This window comes from Carassius gibelio, chromosome A11 (genome assembly GCF_023724105.1).
Source record: "Carassius gibelio isolate Cgi1373 ecotype wild population from Czech Republic chromosome A11, carGib1.2-hapl.c, whole genome shotgun sequence".
Lineage (NCBI taxonomy): Eukaryota > Metazoa > Chordata > Actinopteri > Cypriniformes > Cyprinidae > Carassius > Carassius gibelio.
This window is the reverse complement of record NC_068381.1, coordinates 14264235-14290019: the sequence shown is the minus strand read 5'-3', so window position 1 is coordinate 14290019 and position 25785 is coordinate 14264235. Positions and strand designations below refer to the sequence as shown.

General features: G+C 42.1%; 2 protein-coding genes across 9 annotated transcripts in view; both read left to right on the top strand.

Annotated features, from left to right (window-relative positions):
* The window catches only part of LOC128022430 (chemokine-like protein TAFA-1), a 167275-nt gene that overhangs the window by 88095 nt on the left and 53395 nt on the right, over nucleotides 1–25785 (top strand). The gene's annotated exons all lie outside the window — the stretch shown is intronic.
* On the top strand, nucleotides 1475–9580 carry LOC128022429 (uncharacterized). 4 transcript variants are annotated; one of them, XM_052610015.1, is made up of 3 exons: nucleotides 2640–8800; nucleotides 9019–9089; nucleotides 9177–9558. In XM_052610015.1, exon 1 carries the CDS (start codon nucleotides 3048–3050, stop codon nucleotides 8490–8492), a length of 5445 nt encoding a protein of 1814 aa, XP_052465975.1. In that variant the 5' UTR covers nucleotides 2640–3047; the 3' UTR covers nucleotides 8493–8800; nucleotides 9019–9089; nucleotides 9177–9558. The 4 variants fall into 4 exon arrangements, 3 of the variants coding, with proteins under 3 accessions (XP_052465975.1, XP_052465974.1, XP_052465973.1); XR_008185913.1 differs by lacking the exons at nucleotides 2640–8800; nucleotides 9019–9089 and adding an exon at nucleotides 1475–2032 and having other exon boundaries at nucleotides 9177–9580; XM_052610014.1 differs by having other exon boundaries at nucleotides 9019–9558.

Below are 25785 nucleotides of genomic sequence, written 5' to 3'. Positions count from 1 at the left end.
TACTCGTTATGTGACTGAGCTGAAATACTAGCAGTAGCATTGCCTTAATCACTACTAATAATGTAGACATGAAATCAAAGCAGTGCATAAACAATAGCTGTATGGATAGTAATAAAAAGAATGATCATCTTTAATGTAACTTAATTAAGAAATCATGATCTCTTCATGACTTGCAGCTGCAGTTTAATTAAAGTTTTCCAGTATCTGCATCCTCATTATCTGTCTGTCTGTCTGTCTGTCTGTCTTTCAGTCTGTCTGTTTGTCTGCCGTTCTATCATTTTATTAACCGTTCTATTTATCTACTGTCTTTCGGTCTAAATATCGGCCAACAACAGTAAATCAGTATACACTACAGTGATATTTGTCAGATATGACTTTTTTCACATGATTATGAAAATATGAAAATTTGACCTGAAGTATTGACTGGAACTCAAAACAAGACAAGACAAGAAACAACTCTGTCTTTCTGTGTATCTATCTGTCTTTTCTGTTCCTAAATATATTTGACTCTCTTAAGACAGTGTTTTTCAGTGTAGTATAGTTTCAGGCACCCTGCGGCATTAGTGTAGTGTAGTGTCAGACACCCTGCTGTTTCACTTTACCATAGTTTCAGATACCCTGCTGATTCAGTATAGTATAATTTCAGCTTGAATGTTGCTGATGACAGAATCACTGCAGTGTCAACCTGTTTAGGGCGCCGTCAGATCTCAATTTTTATTTTTATTTTTTTGTAGTATATGGCATTGTTAATGTGGGAATTATAGTGTTATACATCCTTAAGGTAAACAAGAACCAGATCTTGTTTTAGCAACTTGCTTAAGTACTGACCAAGCTAATGATGGTGGCTTGTGTTGATGGGGTCACTGCAGGGCAATAACCGTACACTCACGACCCTAAACATTATTTCCCATTTGACAGCCACCCCCAGAGCATCAACAGCTGTGGATGGAGAGACACTGAAAAGTGCACAACAGAGGAAGTGTGGGGGGGGAAAAGCTAAGGCAGAGACACCCAGCGAGAACGTGCTGCTTTTTGAGAGAAAGGACAGGAGGTTGATTAATTAAATTTCTGAAAGGCTCGACATTTGGGCAGAAAAAGACTTGCACGAGCAAGGACAACAATGACAACAAAGGCAGCCTGAATGTGAGTGATATGAGGTTGTTCTCTAATTCGATTAGTGACATTTAAAAACAGGAGAAATTGACTTGTCTCCCGATGCATTACTCTTATTTTTTCTGAACGTATAATGCTTTTAGCTAATGAAAAAACTGTGGTGAACGCAGACAGGAAAAATTCACATTTCACAGTGTCAAGCATTTAAACTACCCACAATGCCATCTGTCTCATATCCGCCCGTTTTGAGAGTGCAAGTCTACATGAAATTACATGTCCCTAACAGCTGGCAAATTAATAACGTTATTATATTTTCTGCTAATTAGTTTGTATAGATGTTGACAAATCAATGTAAATGTAACCGAGTGGTAAAAAGTATAGTAATTTATTTCTCCCTTTGCATCGTTAAACTTATTTTATTTTTATTTTCTGTTTTCTGTAAATTACTAAGTCAGAAGAAACAGTTAATATCTGCATTTTTCCTTGAGTCGTCAGTAGGTGGTGCTGTTTGCATTATGCATGGGAAATGCGCATGTGCTGTTTTCAGATCTTTTTGGGTGATGTGCAGGGAGCAACGTTGGGGAGATGTGCACTCTCTGTAATCAGTGACATATTTAAGACCATCCAAGGGTAAATCTAGTATTTCCTTCTAATCTTCCTCTTAAATATCATTTCTGGATATATATTTTGTTGTGTGGTTTCTAAAGATGTCATGTTATTAAAGTTGTATTGTGTACGATGGAATGACGTCACACCATGCGGTATAGGCCTGTTCAATTGTGGCTTTACACATTTTTTTACATTGTGCAAATGTTTCAGGTGTTGATGTTTTATCTGATTATTTACAGTACAGCATTTTGTTGAGGATTTCAGCCCTCATAAAGTGAATGTGAGGTGTAAAGTAGGAGCTCATCATTTTGTGAGTGTTATCTTTTTATTTTTCACAAATTATATGTAAGTGGGTAATATTTCCATGTTCTTATTATGCTTTGTTTATTTTGTATAGTATTCCCACTGCCGTATTGTACCGTGTAGTACCACATGTGATTTTAGTGTGGTAGTTTCTCTGTAGCGTCTCACAACATTTTGTTGTTGTGGTATTCCTTTTGTATTTAATTATTTAACTTTTGTATCTTTGTGTGGCGGCTGTATTTTTACTGGGCCGTGTTTGCGATGGTTAAGAGTTTGTTTCTGCTTATAGCAGTTGGATTGTGGAACAATCTGTTGAACATTAGGAATAATTATACACTGAGAAATATAGAGCTGTGAGATTTAAACTTTATTCCCAGCTCTTTGTATCCTTCTCTGTTTTTTTGTTCCGTCTATTTTCAAAAATAGATATTTAACTCTTTTTCTTTGTTTCCGGTCTATTTTGAGCCGGAACGGTTTCTTGTACACTCTTGTTAAACATTTCAGAACATGTCATTCTTTCGAAAATACTAAATGAATAAACTACAAAGTAAGTAAACCCGCTAAAAGTGTTTCTGGTGGTCAATTAAATTCCCCGGTCACACATTTTTGGTACCAGGAGTGGGGTAGTTTATTCAGTTTGATTTGTTTGTGATGAGAGACGTGTTTTGTCGGGCAATACGGCAGTGGTGAATAATTTTGCAGAGGCAGTGGACGTCCAGAGCGTGGAGGATTGCGGTTGTGGACGTGGTGATCGACGTTGGATTGATCGGGTTTACGGGGTGCCAGGTGTGACGACTGCTCAGAAGACTGGTCCAGGTTGACGTGATTCCTTCTGTCAAATGTGCAGCGTAGCTTCCAGGATTTAACGGATCCATCCAAGAACTGTGTATCAGTGCGAGGGCGTCTGAGGTACTGGAAAGGACTGGGAAGTTTGGACGAGTTTTACACCAAGGACATTTATATTTGACTGAGTTGTTCATCCTGAGTTATTTTTATTTTATTTTGACCTGCTTGTGTAAGAAATGTCAGACACTGACGAACTGCCTGCAGGGGGGGTAGATGTCCCTGTTGAGGGGGCTGTGGGTAATGATGTTATAGAGCAAATGAGAGGTCAAATTCAAGAGTTAAGAGATTGGAGGGATGATGCTCTGGCCAATAGGGCAGTTGGTGGGGGTAATTCAACTCGCTCTTATATTTATGTCCCTCGTGAACGTCAGATTCAACCCTTTTGCGGGGAGTACAACAAAGATGGGAGGTCTGTAGAAGAGTTTATTGAGGAGGTAGAAAGGGTTCTACGGGCCAGAGATCAAACCCAGGAAGAACAGTTGGACTTTATTATTTCACATCTGAGGGGGCCCGCACTTGAAGAGGTGCGTTTATGTGTGGGAAACCAGTCCAGACAGGCCAGTGATTTGTTTGCATTCCTACGGGAAGCGTTTGGAGAACGGCGTAGCGGGACACAATTGTTGCAGATGTTTTACAATCGCAAACAATTGGAGGGGGAAGACCTTCGAAATTACTCTCATGCTCTCTCTCGCCTATTAAGCTCTGTCACAAAACAGTCCCCAGGTGGTCTGGCTAATGAGCAGGGAATTTTACGTGATCAGTTTGTGGAGGGTGTGCGAGATGCTGCATTAAGGCGAGAGCTGCGTAAAACAATCAGAGAAAAGCCCCAGTTGACCCTGCTTGAGATACGTAATGAAGCCATTCTTTGGTCAATGGAAGAGAGCAGGCCGATTAGAGTTGCAAATAATCGACCCATCCATTCAGAAGTTCTGAGTGAAACTAAGGATAATGCTGCCGGGTCTGAGGCTCAAACATCCACTGTGTTAAATGATATTTTACAAGTGATTACACGGCAGGACAAGCGAATAAGTGAGCAAGAGCAAACCATTTCAGAGCTCACTAAGGCGGTAAAGGAGTTGACTGCACAACGATCAGTGTCAGTTCCGCAAAATTTTGTGCCCTCGTCAAAGTCTCCTCCCAGGTTTACAGAGGAGGGAGAACCTATCTGTTTCCGATGCAATGAGGTTGGGCATATTGCTAGGCGCTGCACTATGAGACAGGGTGGGAGACCCAAGAGTACTCCCAGGACCAATGAAAGGCAAGAAAACCCAGGTCCTTCCATGGCGCTGAGTCAGGCAACGCAAGGGGCAGTGTCTGGTTCACCGCCTGAGGGAACCAGTCGAGATAGGTTCCTTGAACGAGCAGTTGGAACGTGCCCTATGGTGGACTTGAAAATCAGGGGTGTGATAGTGTCATGTCTGCTCGACACTGGTAGTCAGGTTAGTACCATCACAGAGGGATTCTTCCGAGAGCATCTGTTTGGTAATGAGAGTGATGTGTTGTCAACTTCAGGTTGGCTGAAGATCACAGCAGCCAACGGTTTAGACATTCCTTATTTGGGTTACATGGAGCTGGACGTGGAGGTTATGGGGATGACTTTGCCTGAGTGTGGCTTCTTGATTGTTAAAGAAACTCCTAGTCCATCGTCTATGGCTGTGCTTATAGGAATGAACATTATTAGTAAGTGCCGACAGATTGTTCACGCTGAATTTGACACTGCATTAGGTGGGAGACTAGACTCCAACTGGAGGGTAGCCTTCCAGCAGGCCCAATCGGTTGAGTTAGTGGAGCGAGTTTCATTCGCTCGTGTCGCAGGTAAGACTCCTGCCCATGTGCCTGCTTGGTCTGCAGCCACTGTCCTGATCAGGGGTGTGGAATCTGGAAAAAAAAGGGATGGCTCTGCATGGTTGGTTGAACCAGTGAACACACCCTTGCCAGGAGGTTTGGTTGTAGTACCTACCTTGGTCACATCAGAGTTACCTTTGTGTCCAGTGAGAGTACTTAACCTGTCTCAGGAAGACCTTTGGCTTCAGCCCAGAGCTCGTTTGGGTATGGTGTCTCTGATAGATGGTAGCACTGCGGGTTCATCCTGCGAAGTGAAGTTTCAGCGAATCTCCGCAGACACAGAACGGGTCACTGTTGGTGTCGGTCAGTGTTCTGAACCCCCCATCCAATCGGTCTTGGATCATGTCGACATGGGAGGCACGCCTGAACAGCAGGTTCAGCTAAAAGCGGTTCTTGAGAAGTATTTAGGTGTATTTGCTTTGGACGATGATGATCTAGGTTATACAGATAAGGTTCAACACGAGATACATTTGACTGATGACGTTCCGGTGAATCAGCCTTATCGACGCATTCCACCCAATCAATACCAAGAGGTTAGAGAGCATATCACAAAGTTACTGAAGAAGGGTGTCATTCAAGAGAGTGTGAGTGCTTATGCCTCGCCAGTGGTATTAGTTCGCAAAACCGATGGGTCACTACGTTTGTGCGTAGATTATAGGAAGCTCAATGCAAAGACAAGGCGTGATGCATTTCCGCTACCTAGAATTGACGAGAGCTTTGATGCCCTCCGGGGAGCAAAGTTTTTCTCAACTGTGGACTTGGCCTCTGGTTATCATCAGATTGCGGTGAGTGACCGGGATAGAGCCAAGACGGCATTCACGACACCCTTTGGTTTATTTGAGTACCGGAGGATGCCGTTTGGGGTCTGTAATGGACCGTCGACCTTTCAGCGGCTTATGCAAGCTGTCATGAGCGATCTGATCTTTCAGGTGTTGATAGTGTACTTAGATGACATCTTGTTGTTTTCACAAACATTTGAAGAACATCTAGAAAGACTGGAGATGGTGCTGAAGCGGTTGGCAGAGACTGGTTTAAAGGTGAAGCTAGGGAAGTGTCGATTTCTCCAAGACACTGTGCGCTTCCTTGGTCATCAGGTGTCAGTGCAGGGGATTTCACCTGACCCTGACAAGGTTGCTGCAGTTAGTAATTGGAAGATCCCGGAGAATGTCAAGGAGTTGAGGTCATTTCTGGGGTTCTGCAGCTATTATAGGAAGTTTATTGAGGGATTTTCAAAGATAGCTGGACCCTTACATGACCTGGTAAATTTTTGTCTGAGGGAAGGCAGGTGTGCCAGAAGTGGTCGTCACTTTAGTACTCTGTGGTCTAGTGAATGTGATTGTGCATTCAATCAGTTAAAGGATAGACTGACAACAGCCCCGGTACTTGGTTTCGCAGATTTCAGTTGCCCTTTCATCCTTGAAACAGACGCGAGCCAGAATGGGTTAGGTGCCATCTTATATCAGAAACAGGGTGATGAGAAGCGGGTCATTGCGTACGCCAGCCGTAGGTTGCGTAATGCAGAGAAAAATGATCGCAACTACAGTAGCATGAAGCTCGAGCTACTGGCCCTCAAGTGGGCAGTAGTTGAGAAGTTTCGTGGCTATTTACTTGGGTCCTGGTTTGAAGTGATCACAGATAATAATCCGCTCTGTCACTTGCAAACCGCCAAGTTAGGAGCGATTGAGCAGAGGTGGGTAGCACAGCTTTCTGTCTTCAATTTCGAGGTGAAATACAGACCGGGAAAGAGTAATGCTGCAGCCGATGCGCTGTCTAGGCAGGAGTTTGCAGGGGAGCCTGAATCTGATCCGGACGCTGACTGGAATGAGTGTATAGCGATTTGCAGTGTGATTAGTCGGGGTACAGCCTTGGGACCTGAACTCGCATTTAAGGGTGTTGAGTGCGCCAGGTTGAGGCAGATCCGTGCATTGGAGGCTGGAGAACAAGCTGGCACTGGTCTCCAAGGAAACACTCATACACTCCCTGGCTATACTAGGGAACAGCTGGTTGAGTTTCAGAAAAGCGACCCTGTTCTGAGAGAATTTAGAAGATTCTGGGACAAGAAAACGAGACCAGTGCACCCAGAAAGAAAGTCGTTATCTAAGTCAGCGAAGTGTCTTCTGAAGCAGTGGAGTTTTATCAGAGAACGTAATGGGTTACTGTATCGGGTAGTAGATTTTTCTTCTGAGGAGAGCTGTTGGCAGTTGTTGTTGCCAGCGTGTTTGAAAGAGCGAGTGCTGCTGAGTGTGCATGACGATATGGGGCACCAGGGCATTGAACGGACTGTGGGGTTGTTGAAGCAGAGATGTTTTTGGTCTGGTATGTATGAAGATGTGGAGGAATGGGTAAAGAAGTGTCAACGGTGCATCCTCACAAAGATGCCGCAGCCCAAAGTCCGTGCCCCTGTGAGAGCATTTTTGGCTTCCAGGCCCCTTGAAGTAATTGCGGTGGACTTTACTGTCCTAGAGCCTGCTTCTGACGGGCGTGAAAATGTTCTGGTTGTCACAGATGTTTTCACAAAGTTTACACAGGCATTTCCCACCAAAGATCAAAAGGCCGATACCACAGCAAAGGTCTTGTTGAAGGAGTGGTTTATGAAGTATGGCGTCCCGGAGAGGTTGCACTCCGATCAAGGCAGAAATTTTGAAAGTGAGGTAATCGCTGAGCTGTGCAGACTCTATGGGGTGAAAAAGACCCGTACAACCCCTTATAGGCCGCAGGGAAATGCCCAATGTGAACGATACAACAGAACGCTCCACAACCTGTTACGTACACTACCCCCGGAACGGAAACGGCGTTGGCCTGAGTACTTGCCAGAGTTAGTCCATGCATATAATGTGACGCCACATGCTACTACCGGTTTTTCCCCTTATTATCTTCTTTTTGGGGTACAGCCACATCTGCCCATTGATGCATTGCTGGGTGGTGAGGAAGTCTCTGAGGGGAAGCAAGACTGGTTATCTGTTCATCAGGAGAGGCTGAGGTATGCCCATGAGAAAGCTAGGGAGTACTCAGAGGAAAAAGCTCTAGAGAGAGTGACTCGTTTGAATGAGAAGGCATTTTGTCCCCAGGTCGGTGTGGGCGAGTTGGTGTATTTGCGTCAGCGGTTTCCAGGCAGGAACAAGATTCAAGATGCCTGGAGCCCAATTGTGTACCGAGTAGTGGAAGTAATAGGCACGACTTACACTGTGGAACCTTTAGAGGGAGGGCCCTCAAAAAAGGTTCACCGGTCAGAGTTGCGTCCAGGTGCTGTGCCTACTCCTAGGCCTAGGAGTAGGGACAGATCTCAGCCAGATACACAGCAGGTTACCATGGTTGAGAATGACACTTCTGAGCCAGATTTTGTGGTCGTAGAGGAGGTGGTGCAACCTTCTGTAAGAGGGGCCACCAACATTCAAGTTAACTCAGAGGCACCCGGTACTTTGGGTAGCTCTGAAGGTAACCAAGTACCAGTATCATCTGACACTGGTAGAGATTTTGCAGAATCTGATGGTGTGGCCTTAAATGCAGAGGTTGCAGATGAGGTTATTCGGTCTCTAGGTTTTGAAACTGGTGAAATGTGTGACAGAGTTCAGAGAGAAGTACCCGTTCCAGCTGTGCGCAGAAGTAAGCGTGCAACTGCTGGTGTTCACACAAATCCTTTCCATGCACCTAGGTCTGCTTGTAATGCAGTAAGTGTCAGCACAGATATGGTGTCGCAAGTGCTGACCAGTATTGGCACTGCGTTGTTTGAGAAGGCATTACGAGGTGCCATGAATACTGAATTTATTACTGAGTGAGTCATCGAGGACGCTGACTTATTGCAGGGGAGAATGTAACCGAGTGGTAAAAAGTATAGTAATTTATTTCTCCCTTTGCATCGTTAAACTTATTTTATTTTTATTTTCTGTTTTCTGTAAATTACTAAGTCAGAAGAAACAGTTAATATCTGCATTTTTCCTTGAGTCGTCAGTAGGTGGTGCTGTTTGCATTATGCATGGGAAATGCGCATGTGCTGTTTTCAGATCTTTTTGGGTGATGTGCAGGGAGCAACGTTGGGGAGATGTGCACTCTCTGTAATCAGTGACATATTTAAGACCATCCAAGGGTAAATCTAGTATTTCCTTCTAATCTTCCTCTTAAATATCATTTCTGGATATATATTTTGTTGTGTGGTTTCTAAAGATGTCATGTTATTAAAGTTGTATTGTGTACGATGGAATGACGTCACACCATGCGGTATAGGCCTGTTCAATTGTGGCTTTACACATTTTTTTACATTGTGCAAATGTTTCAGGTGTTGATGTTTTATCTGATTATTTACAGTACAGCATTTTGTTGAGGATTTCAGCCCTCATAAAGTGAATGTGAGGTGTAAAGTAGGAGCTCATCATTTTGTGAGTGTTATCTTTTTATTTTTCACAAATTATATGTAAGTGGGTAATATTTCCATGTTCTTATTATGCTTTGTTTATTTTGTATAGTATTCCCACTGCCGTATTGTACCGTGTAGTACCACATGTGATTTTAGTGTGGTAGTTTCTCTGTAGCGTCTCACAACATTTTGTTGTTGTGGTATTCCTTTTGTATTTAATTATTTAACTTTTGTATCTTTGTGTGGCGGCTGTATTTTTACTGGGCCGTGTTTGCGATGGTTAAGAGTTTGTTTCTGCTTATAGCAGTTGGATTGTGGAACAATCTGTTGAACATTAGGAATAATTATACACTGAGAAATATAGAGCTGTGAGATTTAAACTTTATTCCCAGCTCTTTGTATCCTTCTCTGTTTTTTTGTTCCGTCTATTTTCAAAAATAGATATTTAACTCTTTTTCTTTGTTTCCGGTCTATTTTGAGCCGGAACGGTTTCTTGTACACTCTTGTTAAACATTTCAGAACATGTCATTCTTTCGAAAATACTAAATGAATAAACTACAAAGTAAGTAAACCCGCTAAAAGTGTTTCTGGTGGTCAATTAAATTCCCCGGTCACATAATGATGAAAATATTAATGCCCAAATTACTCCGAAACAAGATAAATCATGTGGTTATGAACATCTCTGGCGATGCCGGAGAAAAGACAATTATCTTTTCACTTGGTCTGATATGAAGTGAATCATAACCTTTATTTCACTTGATTGCTTTTGATGCATTTGTGAAGCAGACAAATTCACTAATATCATATAGCATTTATGTGATGTATTATTTTCTTTCTTTGACGTTTATAAAAAGTGCTTAGAATATATGATATGGTTATCACAAAAAGTATAATTATTTCAATAACAATATTTATATATTTCCCTTTCAGTCGGTCCCTCTCGACCTGAGATCCCAATTTGTCGGTCAGCGACGTAACATCTCAGTCTCAGGGAATGGATATATATGTGTAGCACAGTTCGTAGTCACGAGAAGAAGGAGGCAGAAACCGGCGAACATTTAAACACTTTAATAATAAAATAAACAAACAATAGTGCAACTCTGTGAGAACAGAACCAAAACACAAAATTAAATCGTGCATTAGCATTGACTCCACTGGCCTCGCTCCATTCCTATGGCTCTCAGCCCCGCCCCCCTCATCACAATATATATTTAAGATTAAAACACTTCAAACACACTCCACACCAACCACTCGTGACTTTAAATGTTTGCCAGTTGAGAGGCAATGTTGGGAGGCTCTTTGCCTCTGTCCTTAGACCAGTGCTAAGGGTTTCTGTGGACCCTGACCTTGAGTAATGAGAGCCCATCTCTAGAATGATCTGGCCGGCTTTGACATGACAGGGTTCAGGCTGGTCACTCATCCCCTGCCCCCCTCTCTTCGGCTCTGCTCACTCTAATGAGAGAGAGAAGAGAGTCCCACTAACAAGCGACTTCATCAACGTGAGCAATGAGCTGACAGAAAGGATCTCTCTTTTGACCTACCTACAAAAAGAAGGAAAAAAGAGAACGACCACATAGAGCACAGCCAAATGAGGACCTGCTGAGGCAGAGACCATCCCAAACATGCCAGAAGCGAGCAGCTCTTTGTGCCAACACAAAGTAACAATATGCTTCTGGTCTTTCCAGAATAAAGCCATTATCATCTTACATGAAGAGACCAGCTGACAAATATATTTTCTTCTGTTAACTTAAGTACTGTTATATACTATTAGACACAGTACTGCAGCTACAATTAATAGATCTAAACTCATAAATGCATGTAAACGTCTAGCCTGTAGTGTGTTTAGTGTGTGTAGTGTGTGTGTGTATGGTCAAGTTAAACCTTGTGTTGTGGATAGTATAGAAAACCTCAGATATTTAATCTTGTGGGGACATTTCTCTTTTGTCTTTTTGACATGTCTTTTTTTAACATAAATATAATTACTGTACATTGTAATATTTTTTTAATATTGTTTTGTTTAATAGTTACACTTACTGGCCACTTTATTACACCTTGTTAGTATCGGGTTGGACACCCTTTTGCCTTCAGAACTACATTAATTATTTTTGCTTTAGATTCAACAAAATTTTGGAAACATTCCTCAGAGATTTTGGTCCATATTGACATGATAGAATCTCACAGTTGCTGCAGATTTGTGGGCTGCACATCCATGATGTGAATTTCCCATTCCACCACATCCCAAAGATGCTCTATTGGATTGAGATCTGGTGACTGTGGAGGACATTTGAGTAAAGTGAACTCATTGTCATGTTCAAGAAACCAGTCTGAGATGATTTGAGCTTTGTGACATTGTGCATTTTCCTGCTGGAAGTAGCCATCAGAAGATGTGTATTCTGCAGTCATAAAGGAATGGAAATGGACACTGTGGCATTTAAACGATGCTCAGTTGGTACTAAGGAGCCCAAAGTGTGCCAAGAAAATATCCCCCACACCATTACACCACCACCAGCAGCCTGAAGAGTTGAGACAAGGCAGGATGGATCCATGCTTTCATGTTCTTTATGTCAAATTCTGACACTACCATCTGAATGTCGCAGCAGAAATAGAGAATCATCAGACCAGGCAATTTTTTTCCAATCTTCTGTTGTCCAATTTTGGTGAGCTCGTGTGAATTTAGCCTCTGCTTCCTGTTCTTAGCTGACAGGAGCAGCACCCGGTGTGGTCTTCTGCTGCTGTAGCACATCTGCTTCAGGGTTCAATGTGTTGTGCGTTCAGAGATGGTATTCTGTAACCTTGGTTGTAACAAATGGTTATTTGAGTTACTGTTGCCTTACTATCATCTCTAACCAGTCTGCCCATTCTCCTCTGACCTCTGACATCAACAAGGCATTTTCGTCAACACAACTGCCGCTCACTAGGATATTTTCTCTTCTTGGACCATTCTCTGTAAACCCTAGAGATGGTTGTGCATGAAAATCTCAGTAGATCAGCAGTTTTTAAAATACTTAGACCAGCCCTTCTGGCACCAACAACCATTCCACGTTCAAAGTCACTTAAATGTAAAAAGAAATAAAGCACCGGCGGCGCCAGGGGGGGTCTTGGGGGGTCTCAAGACCCTGTCAAAAAATGCCTTGACCCCCCATTTGACCCCCCAGCCTCTTCCTGATTAAAAAATATATATATTCGGGATAAAGATCCAAAAATGTTTCTCTTCAAACTACGCAGAACAATAATAAATAATAATTATTTCGACATTTATTCATACACTGAACCGAGAACCGTTTCTGTCGGGATTCGAGAACCGATGAGCTGATGATAACTGCGCATGCGTGATTCAGCGTGAAGCAGACTGACACAGAGCGCATCTGAACCGAACTGATTCTTTTGGTGATTGATTCTGAACTGATTCTGTGCTAATGTTATAAGCGCGGAGTTAACCAAAGGCTTGAATGAAGGGCAATCATCGCCAATGACGGCATTACATAGAGCGCAAAAGAACCGGTGAACCATTTTTTTTCAACTGGTTTATTTGATCGAATTGTCCGAAAGAACCGGTTCACTTGAGCACCTGCTCCTTTGCCCCTTAAGTGCCCTTTTGTCAAAGCAAAATTTCCTCAATTTTTTTTTGTAATAACATAAACTTTTGTGAATGCCTGCCCACGCCCAATCATAATATTAGTACAATTTATTAATTACAATAATAATTTAGCCGTAAATAAAATGACCAACATGATGACCTTTCACCTGACTACGACCTCCTCCAACCGGGAAGATTCCTCACGCTGCACGCGCATTTTTTAATTGCTAGAGGATATTTTCAACATCGTGGCAGCTGGTAAGTGGTGTTTCATTCTCAGCGAAGTGATTTTGGTGTTTATTTACTTATTATTATTTTACAAGAACGATGTGATGTAAGAACATGCAGATACGTTGTTTATATTGCTGTGTGTAGCCTGTAGTGTAGAAGTAACACTAGCGTGCTGTTTGAGGGAGAAAAGTTTCACAGGCATCGAGGGGTCTGGTCTTTTTTATGTTATTTGAATAAACTTTTATTATATTACAGTACTTATTTATTTTTAACACGTAAAAATAATTATCACAACACTGGTAAGGCTTATACAGATTTTCTCATTCTCTGAATTATCATTATAAAAATAAAAACAATTCAGAAATGAATTAAAATATAATTATTTTAAATGTGATGCAAATATTTTTTCTACAAAAGCAACTGTGTTTACAACAGCAAGACCACTTTAGCCTGTAAACTCAATAATATCTATCTGGAAATAAATGTAAAAATATCAATGTCAATAAAAATGCATAATATACCTGACATGAAAGTGCAGTGTGAAGGATATGAATAACAAATATAGCCTGTCATTTGTTTACATTGCAAAGGTGTTTTTGTTGTTTAGTAGCAGAAATATGCGGTTATTAGCCATGTCCACTGTATTTTTTGTTGGTTTTCATGAGACCCCCCTTGAAAAGACCAGGACCCCCCCATTGCCCCCCCAATCAAAATTGTCTGGAGCCGCCACTGAAATAAAGCAATATCTAACCAGTGCTGTTTTAGATGAAGAGATGGTAGATCACTGTAATGTGGATTGTGACTCTTTTCATTTGTATTAATCTCAGTGTAACACAGACAGTCGACTTTATGCAGTCACCTTTCTCAAGACAAAGGACATACACCTGCTTAACATTAACATGCTGGCCAATTCTGGTCACACTTTGATGTGTAGCCACATGATTTCACAGTCCACATTGATAGCACAAATCAAATTTAAAGGCGTGTTGCCCAGGCAGATTAGAAAAGCAGCATCCACGTTTAATCTCTGCCGAGCCGGCTGTGTTGCCATTAAAATGGCTGAAAATGAAACGCCTCAGGTTGACTGTGGAAATCGGTTATTTGTCAGCACGGTTGTTGGCAGTGAGCAGAAAACAAACTTTCTCTGTCATTTATTTTGCCATCTGTTCTTCCTTACTCTGTAAAGACAACATGCTTATTCAAACAAATAGAAAAACCATGAAACAGAAAAATAATCTTTCACAGATTACATTTTTACTTGCCTGTAATTACTCCAGAAATGTTTAGTTTATACAGAGAGTATTTTCATAGCCATGCAACAATTATTCTTTGATATGCAAAGGATAACTTTCTAATCAAGAGACACATCGTTCCCTTGAGATCAGCTGGTAAAAGTTCATTTCACTAGTTCACGCTTACATATAATTAGCTGAGGTATGGTATGCGTATTTGGCGTGCTGTCCGGGGAAGGGCTCCGAGCTCGGGAATTGCCCGAAGCTAGAGTACCCCCCCTTCCCCGTATATTGTAAAGTGAACTTGGAGTGAGGAGATGGGGTGGAGGAGGGATGCTGATAAACCGTCAATGGATAGAGGTAAGTCAGCGATATTTATACTGTGGGATTGATTACTTGATTGTGGTCCACCTGTGATGATTAGGCTAAGTATCTGACGCGCTCCTCCCGAATCTTCATAGATAATTACATTTTAACAGACACACACATGGTTTCAGTCTATCTCACACAAGATAGTTCTGCATTACCTAATCAAGTTCATTTCTTCCTGTCTCCATGTTTTGGAACCAAAATGACCTCCAGGATCTTTTACATAACAAAAACATAAAATCGAAATATGACAATGAATAGTCTATTAATATAATCTGACTTGCACATCTTTTTCTGAGTCTCTAATCATTATCATTAATCATTATCAGATGATATTGCACTTTATGCAGATTGATTAGTTGTACATGAATAATCATGTAGTTTCTTGTTGTCAGTTTGTTCGATGTCAATATTTTTAGCAAAGTTTTCTTTACATTTGTCTGCAACACTAAATCTTCCCATATCCTTTTTTTTTTCTTTACAAAAACAGTGACTGATAAATCGTTGTTTACTGAGTCAGGTTTATATAGGCTTGTTACACTATGATCGAATAAGGATCTTTTTTGGTTGATGGGGAAGATCATTTGTGGATAAATCTGTCTTGCTTCACTGTTTCTGTTTCCTTTTTGGGTCATGACTATAACACTTTCAAAAAATGTAATTTCAGAGCTCACTGACATAGAATAGATTGCTTTTGGCCTGCTTTTGTGCCTATTGCCCCACAGTTAATTTATTGTACACTATGTTTTCCTCTTGTCTGTGTCAGACTCTGCTCTGTATCTGTGTGTGTTTTCGTCCCCCACATGCTCCATGTTATGTTTATGCCCTTATTTGGTTCTTCCTGTTCCTGTTCTAATTATGTTCATTCATTAGTTCCAGGTGCGTCTCGTCTAGCCCTGTGTATTTATAGTGAGTCCAGTTCTTAGTTTCAGCATCCGGTATTGTGAATGTCAACCTCCTCAGCTATGTTTGGTTTCCTGGATTCCTCGAGTTCATTCAATCGCCTTCTTGATGTTCTTCACATCTTCTCTCGTTCCTCGCTCGGTTCTCCAACACAGTAGCAAATGTAACAGACTGTTTGTTAGGTGTCATTTAGTTGCTGTGTTCTAAACTAAATTACAGTCAGAGAGATTCAATATTACAGGTTTTCATTCCACCCACATGATCACAAATATAGCTCCTTTTACAGAGTGTCTACGTTCTGTTAACTCTTCATATTCTTTTAGACATAAAAGTGTCTTTTTCTTATCTATTGGTCTGTTATATGTATTTTATGTTTATGCTTATGTTTATATACATATACTGCATTATCCATATAGTAAATGATGTCTAAATGTTGTTTTGGTCCCCATTGACTTTGACTGTATGGGCCAAAACAGCTGCAACTTAAAAAAAAAAAAAAAAAAAACTTGTAGGGTTTAGTAAGTAAATCTTGTACATCTCACACATGCCATGCTACTTAAGTTAAATGAGTTCAACTCACTCTTTTCCCCAGTTGATTATGGTATCTTGTGTTTTTAAACACAAAATCACTTTCTGTCGGAATGGCTCATAAACGATGACATTTTAATTAGTGGATGAACTATCCCTTTGTTGGCAAAAAAAAAACAAGCTTTAACAAAAACAAGCTCTTCACAAACAGATATCAGTCAAATTGTGTATTTTCATACTCCAAATGTTTATTGATCCAAAGTGATGGATGCACGATTTCATGGCAAATAGCGAAAACCTTAAGAGAGCCATGTGAGGGTGGTTTTACTAATATGCTTGGCAACATCCCCCTACTCCCCCACCATGAAACACAAGTATGAATGTCACAAGCAATTACACACAAAGCATGACAAAAGAATGCTATCATGCATAGCTGTGTAATGACACTAGCATTGATGCCTGGCGGGCACTCAGAAGATCACTGGAGAGACTTACCAACATGTCGCCTTTGGAGTGAAGCCAGTCCTGTTAAAAATGCTTCGGAAAGGCTTCAAAAACAAGCAACATGCAAAAACAACTGGCAGAATAAATTGGAGCTTATGGAAAATGGAGGCCTGTTATGCAAACTCATGCATGACCCAAATGTGCCATTGTAATGGAGAAAAGGATTTTTTACACAGCATTGCGTCTCTCTCTCACTCTCTCTCTCTCTCTCTCTCTTTCTCACTCTGTGTATATGTCTATCTATTTCCCTCTCTAGACACATACAATGATTTTAGCATGCATGCATAATTCAGAGCAGATAAGTGGCAACTGAAGCATTATGCCTATTAATAAATGAACAGTTTGTGAGATGCCAGACACTCAGTGACGGGAACATGAACAGCACGAGGCTAAAGCAGGAGAAGACTGTAAAAAAAAAAATGCATAGCTGATAGACACTCCTATTAGAAAGTGTTATAGGCAGAAACACTGTTTTGAATGTTTAGTTCTTTACTCATAAAAATAAGAAAGGAGGGGTGTGCAACAACGCCGTAGAAAACCATTTTTGGTTCCCCGATAAACCTTTTAGTAAACATTCCTTAAAAGAGCCCGTTTTTGCTTAGTGTGAAGAATAAAGAACACTCGTCCAATTGTAAAAAAATATTTTGTAGAATGGAAGGTTTCCACTGATGTTAAAGGTTCTTTATGGATTCACTGATGCCAGTAAAGAACCTTTATTTTTAAGTGTTGTTCTATTATTTAATGGGATTTTGTATGTTTGGACACTTTTTGCTTGACATTTACAGTTAATATTGAGCTGTAATTATAATAATAATTTAATTTACTTTTACATATCCCAGCTTATTGTAGAGAGACAACTACTGTATGAGTAAACCATAACCATATTAAGTTTGCAGTGGATGTCGAAACTCAAATGTCTACAATTTCACCGCATAAGATGATGCAAAATAATGTGTACAATGCTATTCAAACAATTAAGATAGTTTATAGTAGATTGATTGACTATTTATCTACAGAAAGTTCAGTCTTCAGAGATTTGTGCTCAATTCCCAAGCAAATCTGATATATCCTTATGTAATAACTCCACGATTTTGTGTATTCAAGGCAAGCATGTATAACTCTTTGTAAGTTAAATGCAAGAAGATTGTGCACCACTTTTCTGATTTAGCACTGTCAGTGTTCATCTCTTGACAAGCACGTTCTATCTCTCTCTTAACCATTGACAGTCCTAGTAGAGCTATGAATAGACGTTCAGATCAGACATTTGTCTTTTGCTTTGTTAATACAGGGTCAAAAAGGCATCTTAAAAAGTTTGAATCAGTATCAAGTGCTGAGAATAAAGAAAATTGTATTTTAGATCAGATATTAGAAGATAGGTAGGCTATATGTTTGTTTTTTGTTTTGTTTTTTTGACATGCAAACATAAAATTCTTTGGTAGCACTTTATTTTACAGTCCTGTTCCTCATGTACATACTATGTACTTATTATAGTAATTACAATAACTATGTAATAACTAGGTACTAACCCTACCCCTAAACCTACCCCTACCCCATGTAGTTACCTTGTATTACCAGAACTTTCTTAGATAAATACACTGTAAGTACATTATAAGTACATGCTAGTACACGTACAGTAAAATAAAGTGCAACCAATTCTTTCATTCTGCAGTAATTGTCTTTCTTTTCACATTGAGCAGTTATTCTCATCATGTGGTCCAACTTGTCAAGAGGGAAATTTGTAATTATTGACAATTGTTTATTTGCATTGTTTTAGCATTTAATTCACTAAAGAAATAGTGTAAAATAGGTATTGGCATTATCAACATGCTCTTAAACTTAGTGCTGAATGTCACGTGGCACCATTCCTCAACTTGTGGTTTAGTTTTGAGTTCTTGAAAGTTCTTTACAGCAGCATCCCAGCCTAAATTCAATTTTTCAAATGACAAAAAAAAAAAAGATCTTCTGTTCCATTTAGAGTAACAGGCATCCCATAATGTCCCGTCAGCCAATGACCTCAGGGTGACCTCACAACAACTAAATATAAGGTTTGGTGCACACCTCTCTCTTTAGAACTGCGAGGCGACTTGTTTTTTTCTTCTTTTTTTTAGTTTTTGCAGTTTTCCTAATAAGGCCTGTTGCAAAAGTCCCACTAGGCTTTGGTTATTTCATGGTAGTGTTAGTATTGATAGTAACTTTGGGCGCTGGGGGCTCCATAAGACAGCTTGGGTCATGTACAGCTGTTTTGTGACACACATTAAGGATTGATAGAGCCCATTTATTTTGGTGTAATTACCACTTCCATTACTTTTTACGACTAGTCTGGATGCAGCAGAGACTGTGTGTGCACAAGAGAGATCAATAAGCTGGTAGAACCCGGCTAAGTGAAACAAAGTACAAGGAAATGGTTGTTGTTGTTGTTGTTGTTGTTGTTGTTTTTAATAGCCATAAATACATTTTCATATATTAAATATATTTTGAAATGTATTTAAGTTAAAAAAATATTTACAAAAATGTAGAGCTCTCTGCAATGTTCTTTACATTTATTTAAAAGTTATTTATTACATAATACTAAATATATATATATATATATATATATATATATATATATATATATATATATATATATATATATATATATATATATATATAATGTAAAACTCTTGGACATTCTTTTTAAAAGAGATTAAAAATTTATTTATAGCTCAGAATATATTTTTTAAAGAAATTAAAATTAATTCAGAATTTATATATTAAATTTAAATACTGTACATATATTGTAGTATCATGCTGTTTTGTTTAACACCAGCTCTTTACATGTATTGCTAGTGTAACAGTTTCTATACAGGAAATAATAAGTATTTGCTTAACTTCCTGACTTCAGTATCTCCTCCCGTGGATTCTAATCCTGTGTTAATCCTGTGTTATCTGTTTCATTTGGTACGATGTTTCAAGCTTCCATACATGCTGTCGGCACTGCAAGTAGGGAAATTGAGAGATAAAGTGATGTGTGTGTAAATAAACAGGCCAGACTTGTGTTGCTCAGCTGCGACGAGGTCATTGACTCCATCTGAAATATACCCAGGTTCTCTGCGCTCTTGTATTATGTTTGCTTCAGGCTATGTTTGAATGTGTGTGCAAGTTTCTCTGATCCGAGCACCCACTGGCACATGTGTCCATTGGCTGATGTGTGTTTACTTGTATGTGTTTGCTTGTTTCGCCTCTCAGGGGAGCCAGATCTCAGCTGCGGGGGATTCTGGGTATGTATACTAAAAGGAGGTCACAGACATTCATATGAGTCTGTGAGTGGGAGTATAGACTAAAAACACACAGATATTTTACAGATGTTGGAAAATTGAGGGAAATGGCGTTATGTGTTGTTCATTTGTTCAAAACATTTGTTCCTTTAAGCTGTCCTGACATTGCAGAAATGCTCTGAGACAGACAATACATTTCCAGCAGGACCATGAACCATGCTTAGCTTCAAACTATGGGGTGCTTTGGCTTTTCATACATGTTGATGTTGACTCAGAATCTCTGTTGAGTCACTCCTATGGCTCAGGGTTCTGAGGAGCTACTTGAGATATACTGGCAAGTGAATGCAGACAGTGTGTCACCTTATATCTCATGGAGAAAATGTCCCTGTGCACATCCTTTTTTGCATGGGCCATTTATGTGGCTTTGTAAAAACTAACCCGATCAGACAGGTGTTGTGTCAGACTTCTTTGGCCTATGACCTGACCACATTAATATTGCTAAAACTTAAAACTTTAATTTTATGCATTTAAATTTGATGTTCTCTCAAGTGCTGTCTTTAAAAACCCTATGTTTGTCACAGCCACACCTTCTACACTCCCGGAATCGGACACTTACGCCACACCCACTCGTCCCCAATCACCCGAATTCTGAACTCCTGTGCATCATCACCAAAACCACATATAAAGCCATCAGTCACCATCACTCATCGTCTGGTCTTGCACCGATCTCCTCACTTGCCTGAACGCCATTATTAAACCTACCTGAACTCTTGAACCCTCTTCATCCTCGTCAGTCTTCCTGTCCCCATCGTCTTCATCTGAGCACCATCTGGATCACCGTTCACCATAAGGGAAGTTGTGTTGTCACCGTTCTATCCACGTGTCAAGATTCACCTGTGTCTGAAACCTCTGATTCACATTAAACTACCTTATCACTGAATCCTATGTGTCCTCGTCTGTGTCTGACAGAAGACCAGACCGCATGCAGAGCTCTTCGGACACGGGCGAGGACCGCACCGCGGATCCCTTGCCATACGCTTCCGTACTCTCGCTTACATAAGCGGCTGGAATGAAACTACCTTAATTACAGCATATCGCCACGGATTGAATGACAAGATACAAAGTTTGATAGTTGTGTACGAAGACTCACTAGGACTAGAGAATCTCATTCAGAAATCCATTCGAGTTGCCCAGAGACTCACTGCCTGTCATCCGCTCACTCCCGCTGTACTTCCTCCGCCCGCTATACCATCTGTCGCTCCTCCAGCACCTGAACCCATGCAAGTGGACTCTCACCATCTGTCCGCATCGGAACGTCAGCGGAGGATCAACGCCGGGCTATGTCTCTATTGTGGGGGAGATGGACACCTCTTACCATCCTGTCCAGTTCGACCTCCACGCCCAGCGGTGAGTACCATCCATATACCTCCTCAAACTGCTCATCTAACTAAGACCTGGGTTACTCTAAGACACCTTTGCTCTTCTGTTTCAGTACAAGCCCTCATCGGTTCGGCGGGGAACTTCATCAACCGGCAAACCTTAACTCGTCTCAACGCCAAACATCACCGAAGCCCTATCGAACTCAAAGTAACCACCATACAGGGAAAGCCGCTGGGCAAGGGTCGTGTCCACTATTTCTCCCCCACAATCATCCTCCGCGTGGGACTCCTGCACGAAGAAGACATCACGTTCATGGTGCTGGAGGAATCCACCGCAGACATCATCCTGGGACGCCCCTGGCTTAACCTCCACCAACCTCACATCCATTGGCCCACTGGCGAGATCCTGAAATGGGGAATGTCCTGCCATCATACCTGCATCACTCCTCCAGCTAAAATCCCCAAGGTCAGTCCTCCCTTAAGGAAGTCTTCCCTACCGGTCCAGTCCACATCAGTGGAGAGCCCCGACACGAAGATGGATCATATCATCCCTCCTGAATATCGGGCGTTCCAGGATGTGTTCAGTAAGCGGTTGGCAACGAAGCTACCACCTCATAGGCCATGGGACTGCGCCATTGACCTCCTGCCTGGAGCAACCCTTCCTAAAGGACGAATCTATCCCTTGTCCATCCCGGAGCAGAAGGCCATGGAGGATTATATACAGGAAGCCCTCGCTCAGGAGTTCATCCGACCATCTACTTCCCCTGCCGCTTCCAGCTTCTTCTTCGTGGCCAAGAAGGACGGAGGCTTGAGGCCGTGCATCGATTATCGCCACCTCAATTCACAAACCGTCAAATTCAGTTATCCTCTTCCCCTGGTCCCAGCGGCGTTGGAACAACTACGCGGAGCCAGGATCTTCACGAAACTGGACTTGAGGAGCGCCTACAACCTAATCCGCATCCGGAAGGGGGACGAATGGAAGACCGCTTTCATCACTCCTTCCGGGCACTATGAATACCGGGTCATGCCGTATGGGTTATCCAACAGTCCATCCGTCTTCCAAAACTACATGAATGAAGTCTTCAGAGATTACCTTAACAAGTTCGTAATTGTCTACATCGACGACATCCTCATCTACTCCACATCCAAGCAAGAACATATCCATCATGTCATCCTCGTACTCCGAAAACTCCGGGAACACCACCTTTACCTCAAATCCGAAAAATGTGAGTTCCATATGCCCTCAGTCCAGTTCCTAGGTTACATCATCGACCCATGTGGCGTGAAGATGGACCAGGGGAAGGTGGACGCCATCACACACTGGCCTCAACCCGGCTCCATAAAAGAACTTCAACGCTTCCTGGGCTTTGCCAACTTTTATCGAAGATTCATCAAGGACTACAGTTTACTCAGCTCCCCTCTAACTTCTCTCCTCCGGAACCGGCCCAAGTCTCTGTCCTGGAACCCCGAGGCCACTAAAGCTTTCCACCTGCTCAAACAAGCCTTCAAGACCGCTCCAATCCTCATCCACCCTGATCCCAGCCACCAGTTCATCGTGGAAGTGGACGCCTCATCCACCGGGGTCGGAGCAGTCCTCTCCCAGCGGCAGGGGAATCCACCACGACTCCATCCATGTGCCTTCTTCTCGAAGAAGCTATCCCCGGCGGAGCAGAATTATGACATCGGTAACCGTGAACTACTGGCCATTAAGCTGGCTCTGGAAGAATGGCGTCACTGGCTGGAGGGAGCCCAGTTCCCTTTCGAGGTGGTAACCGACCACCGGAACCTGGAATACCTCCATGAAGCCAAAAGACTGAATCATCACCAAGCTAGATGGGCCTTGTTCTTCACGAGATTCAACTTCAAGGTCACCTATCGCCCTGGCTCCCAGAACAACAGAGCCGACGCCCTCTCCCGTCTTCATCAAGCAGATCCCGAACCCGAATCTCCACAACCAATCCTCCCTCCAGCCATGATAGTTAGTCCTATCCAGTGGAGTATTGATCATCTGATTGCACAGGAAAACCTTCAACACCCTGCTCCGCCGGGAGGTCCAGAAGGGAAACTCTTCGTCCCCCCTCAACATCGGATTACCCTCCTGGACTTAGCTCACACCTCTCCGGGCTCTGGACACCCAGGCAGGAGGCGGACCCTCTCGCTCCTACAACAGCGTTACTGGTGGCCATCGATGGCTCTGGATACGGTCCGCTACCTCAAAGGATGCTCCGTCTGCGCCATAGCAGACACCCCTAGAAGACTCCCGGAAGGTAAACTGGTGCCTCTGCCCATTCCTGAACGTCCATGGACCCATATCGGCATTGATTTCATGACTGACCTCCCTCTCTCTCAAGGCTACACCTGTGTACTGGTAGTGGTCGACAGGTTTTCAAAATCATGTAAACTCATCCCTCTCAAAGGACTCCCCACTGCGTTCGAAGCGGCAGAGGCACTATTCCACAACGTCTTCTGTCACTTTGGCATCCCAGAAGATATCATCTCCGACAGAGCCCCCAATTCATCTCTAGAGTCTGGTCAGCTTTCTTCCGTCTTCTAGGGGTGTCCGTCAGTCTCTCCTCGGGATACCATCCTCAGACCAACGGGCAGACGGAGCGTAAGATTCAGGAGCCAACCTCCGCTCTTTCCATTGGTCAGGTGAGCCCTCGCAGGTCCCAGCGGTAGATCACTGGTTCCGACAGAGCGAGAGGGTCTGGGATTCGGCTCACGTGCATCTCCAGCGGGCAGTGCGGAGGCATAAGGAGCAAGCGGACGCTCGTCGAGGACCCACGCCGCAATACCAACCTGGACAACAAGTCTGGCTCTCGACGAGGGACATCCGCCTCCGACTGCCCTGCCGTAAGCTGAGTCCCCGATACATCGGACCATTCACTATTGAACGGCAACTAAACGAAGTGACCTATAGACTCCAACTCCCTGCACAGTACCGTATCTCACCTTCATTCCATGTCTCACTCCTCAAACCCTTCACTGAACCTTTGTCTCCTCCATCCACAGAACCTGGTGATGATGCCGTACCTCCTCCTCTGGCCATCGAAGACGACAACGACATCTTCCGGGTGAGAGCTATCCTCGACTCTCGACGACGGGGTCCTCAACTGGAGTACCTTGTGGACTGGGAAAACTACGGCCCGGAGGAGCGTTGCTGGGTTAATCGTAACGACATCCTGGACCCCAGCCTTCTCACTGACTTTCATCAAGACCATCCAGACCGCCCCGCTCCCCGTGGCCGAGGTAGACCCCGTCGTCGCACAAGATCCAGCCGTCAGGAGCCACCCGTGGAGGAGGGGGTACTGTCACAGCCACACCTTCTACACTCCCGGAATCGGACACTTACGCCACACCCACTCGTCCCCAATCACCCGAATTCTGAACTCCTGTGCATCATCACCAGAACCACATATAAAGCCATCAGTCACCATCACTCATCGTCTGGTCTTGCACCGATCTCCTCACTTGCCTGAACGCCATTATTAAACCTACCTGAACTCTTGAACCCTCTTCATCCTCGTCAGTCTTCCTGTCCCCATCGTCTTCATCTGAGCACCATCTGGATCACCGTTCACCATAAGGGAAGTTGTGTTGTCACCGTTCTATCCACGTGTCAAGATTCACCTGTGTCTGAAACCTCTGATTCACATTAAACTACCTTATCACTGAATCCTCTGTGTCCTCGTCTGTGTCTGACAATGTTGTTTTGTCAACTTGAATTTTCTGACTTGATCTAAAAAGAGGGACCATATCTGCTGTGTTTTAGCATCCCTTCACGTTAAATTCAGAGTTGATTTTAATATCCTCATGTTTTTAAATAAGGCATTGTTTGGCCATACACTGATACTGTATACTAGTGATCTCCCTCTGCCATATTGTCAAAAAATCTCCTCCACCACTAACATCCCGAACACACAACACAAACAAGTGCAAGTAACAATAATACTGTAAGTGTAGTAATTAAATGATACAATAAGTGTAAAAAGAAGGAAATTAATAGAATAAGCATAAATAAACAAACAAATAAATATAAATTGTTAATACTCTTCTACATTTTCAAATGACAGATCAATATAGTATGAATATATTTCAAGGTTTCCATGCTTTCTAAAATGTTTTTAAAGACCCTTTTAATGAAAAACAATTTTTTTCCAGTCTTAAACTCAAAATGTATTTTATCCATCTTTCATATGCAAGAGGGAATCATATAAGCCTCCTAGCTAGCAGTGTGGTGAAAGCATTACCTCTTGTGTTGTTGAAGGCAAATTTGGCTTAAAAGGAATTCCAGAGTTGTAAAAGCGTTTCAAGTGGCTGATATGTTAATGTTTTTTTTTTTTTCAAAAGTATCAAATATTCTAGACCAAAACTCTTGTCAGTCTTCGACAAGACCAAAACATGAGTGTGATTTGCTGGAGATTGTCAGCACCTATTGCAAATCCAATAGTGTGGGTAGATTTTGGCTAAGAAGAATATGTGAAGAGTGTTGCATTGCATCAAACTGTGTCGGGCACATATAGAGGAAGAATAAAGTATAATACCACTCTAACTAAACCCTTACTTCTTGTTCTCAGGTGTTCTTGAGTGATTCAAAGGGGTCAGAATTGAAATAATCTTTTGATTCATAGGATATAGGATAGGATACGATATTCAGGAACTCCTGAGGTGTTGGTCCAATACAAAAGTTTGTTAATATAACAGACCCAGAATTTGTTAAGGATCCCGATTCCCTTTTGAC

Bases quoted from the DNA above. Each gene is read 5' to 3' on its own strand.
- LOC128022429 (XM_052610015.1), top strand. From the start codon at position 3,048: ATGTCAGACACTGACGAACTGCCTGCAGGGGGGGTAGATGTCCCTGTT.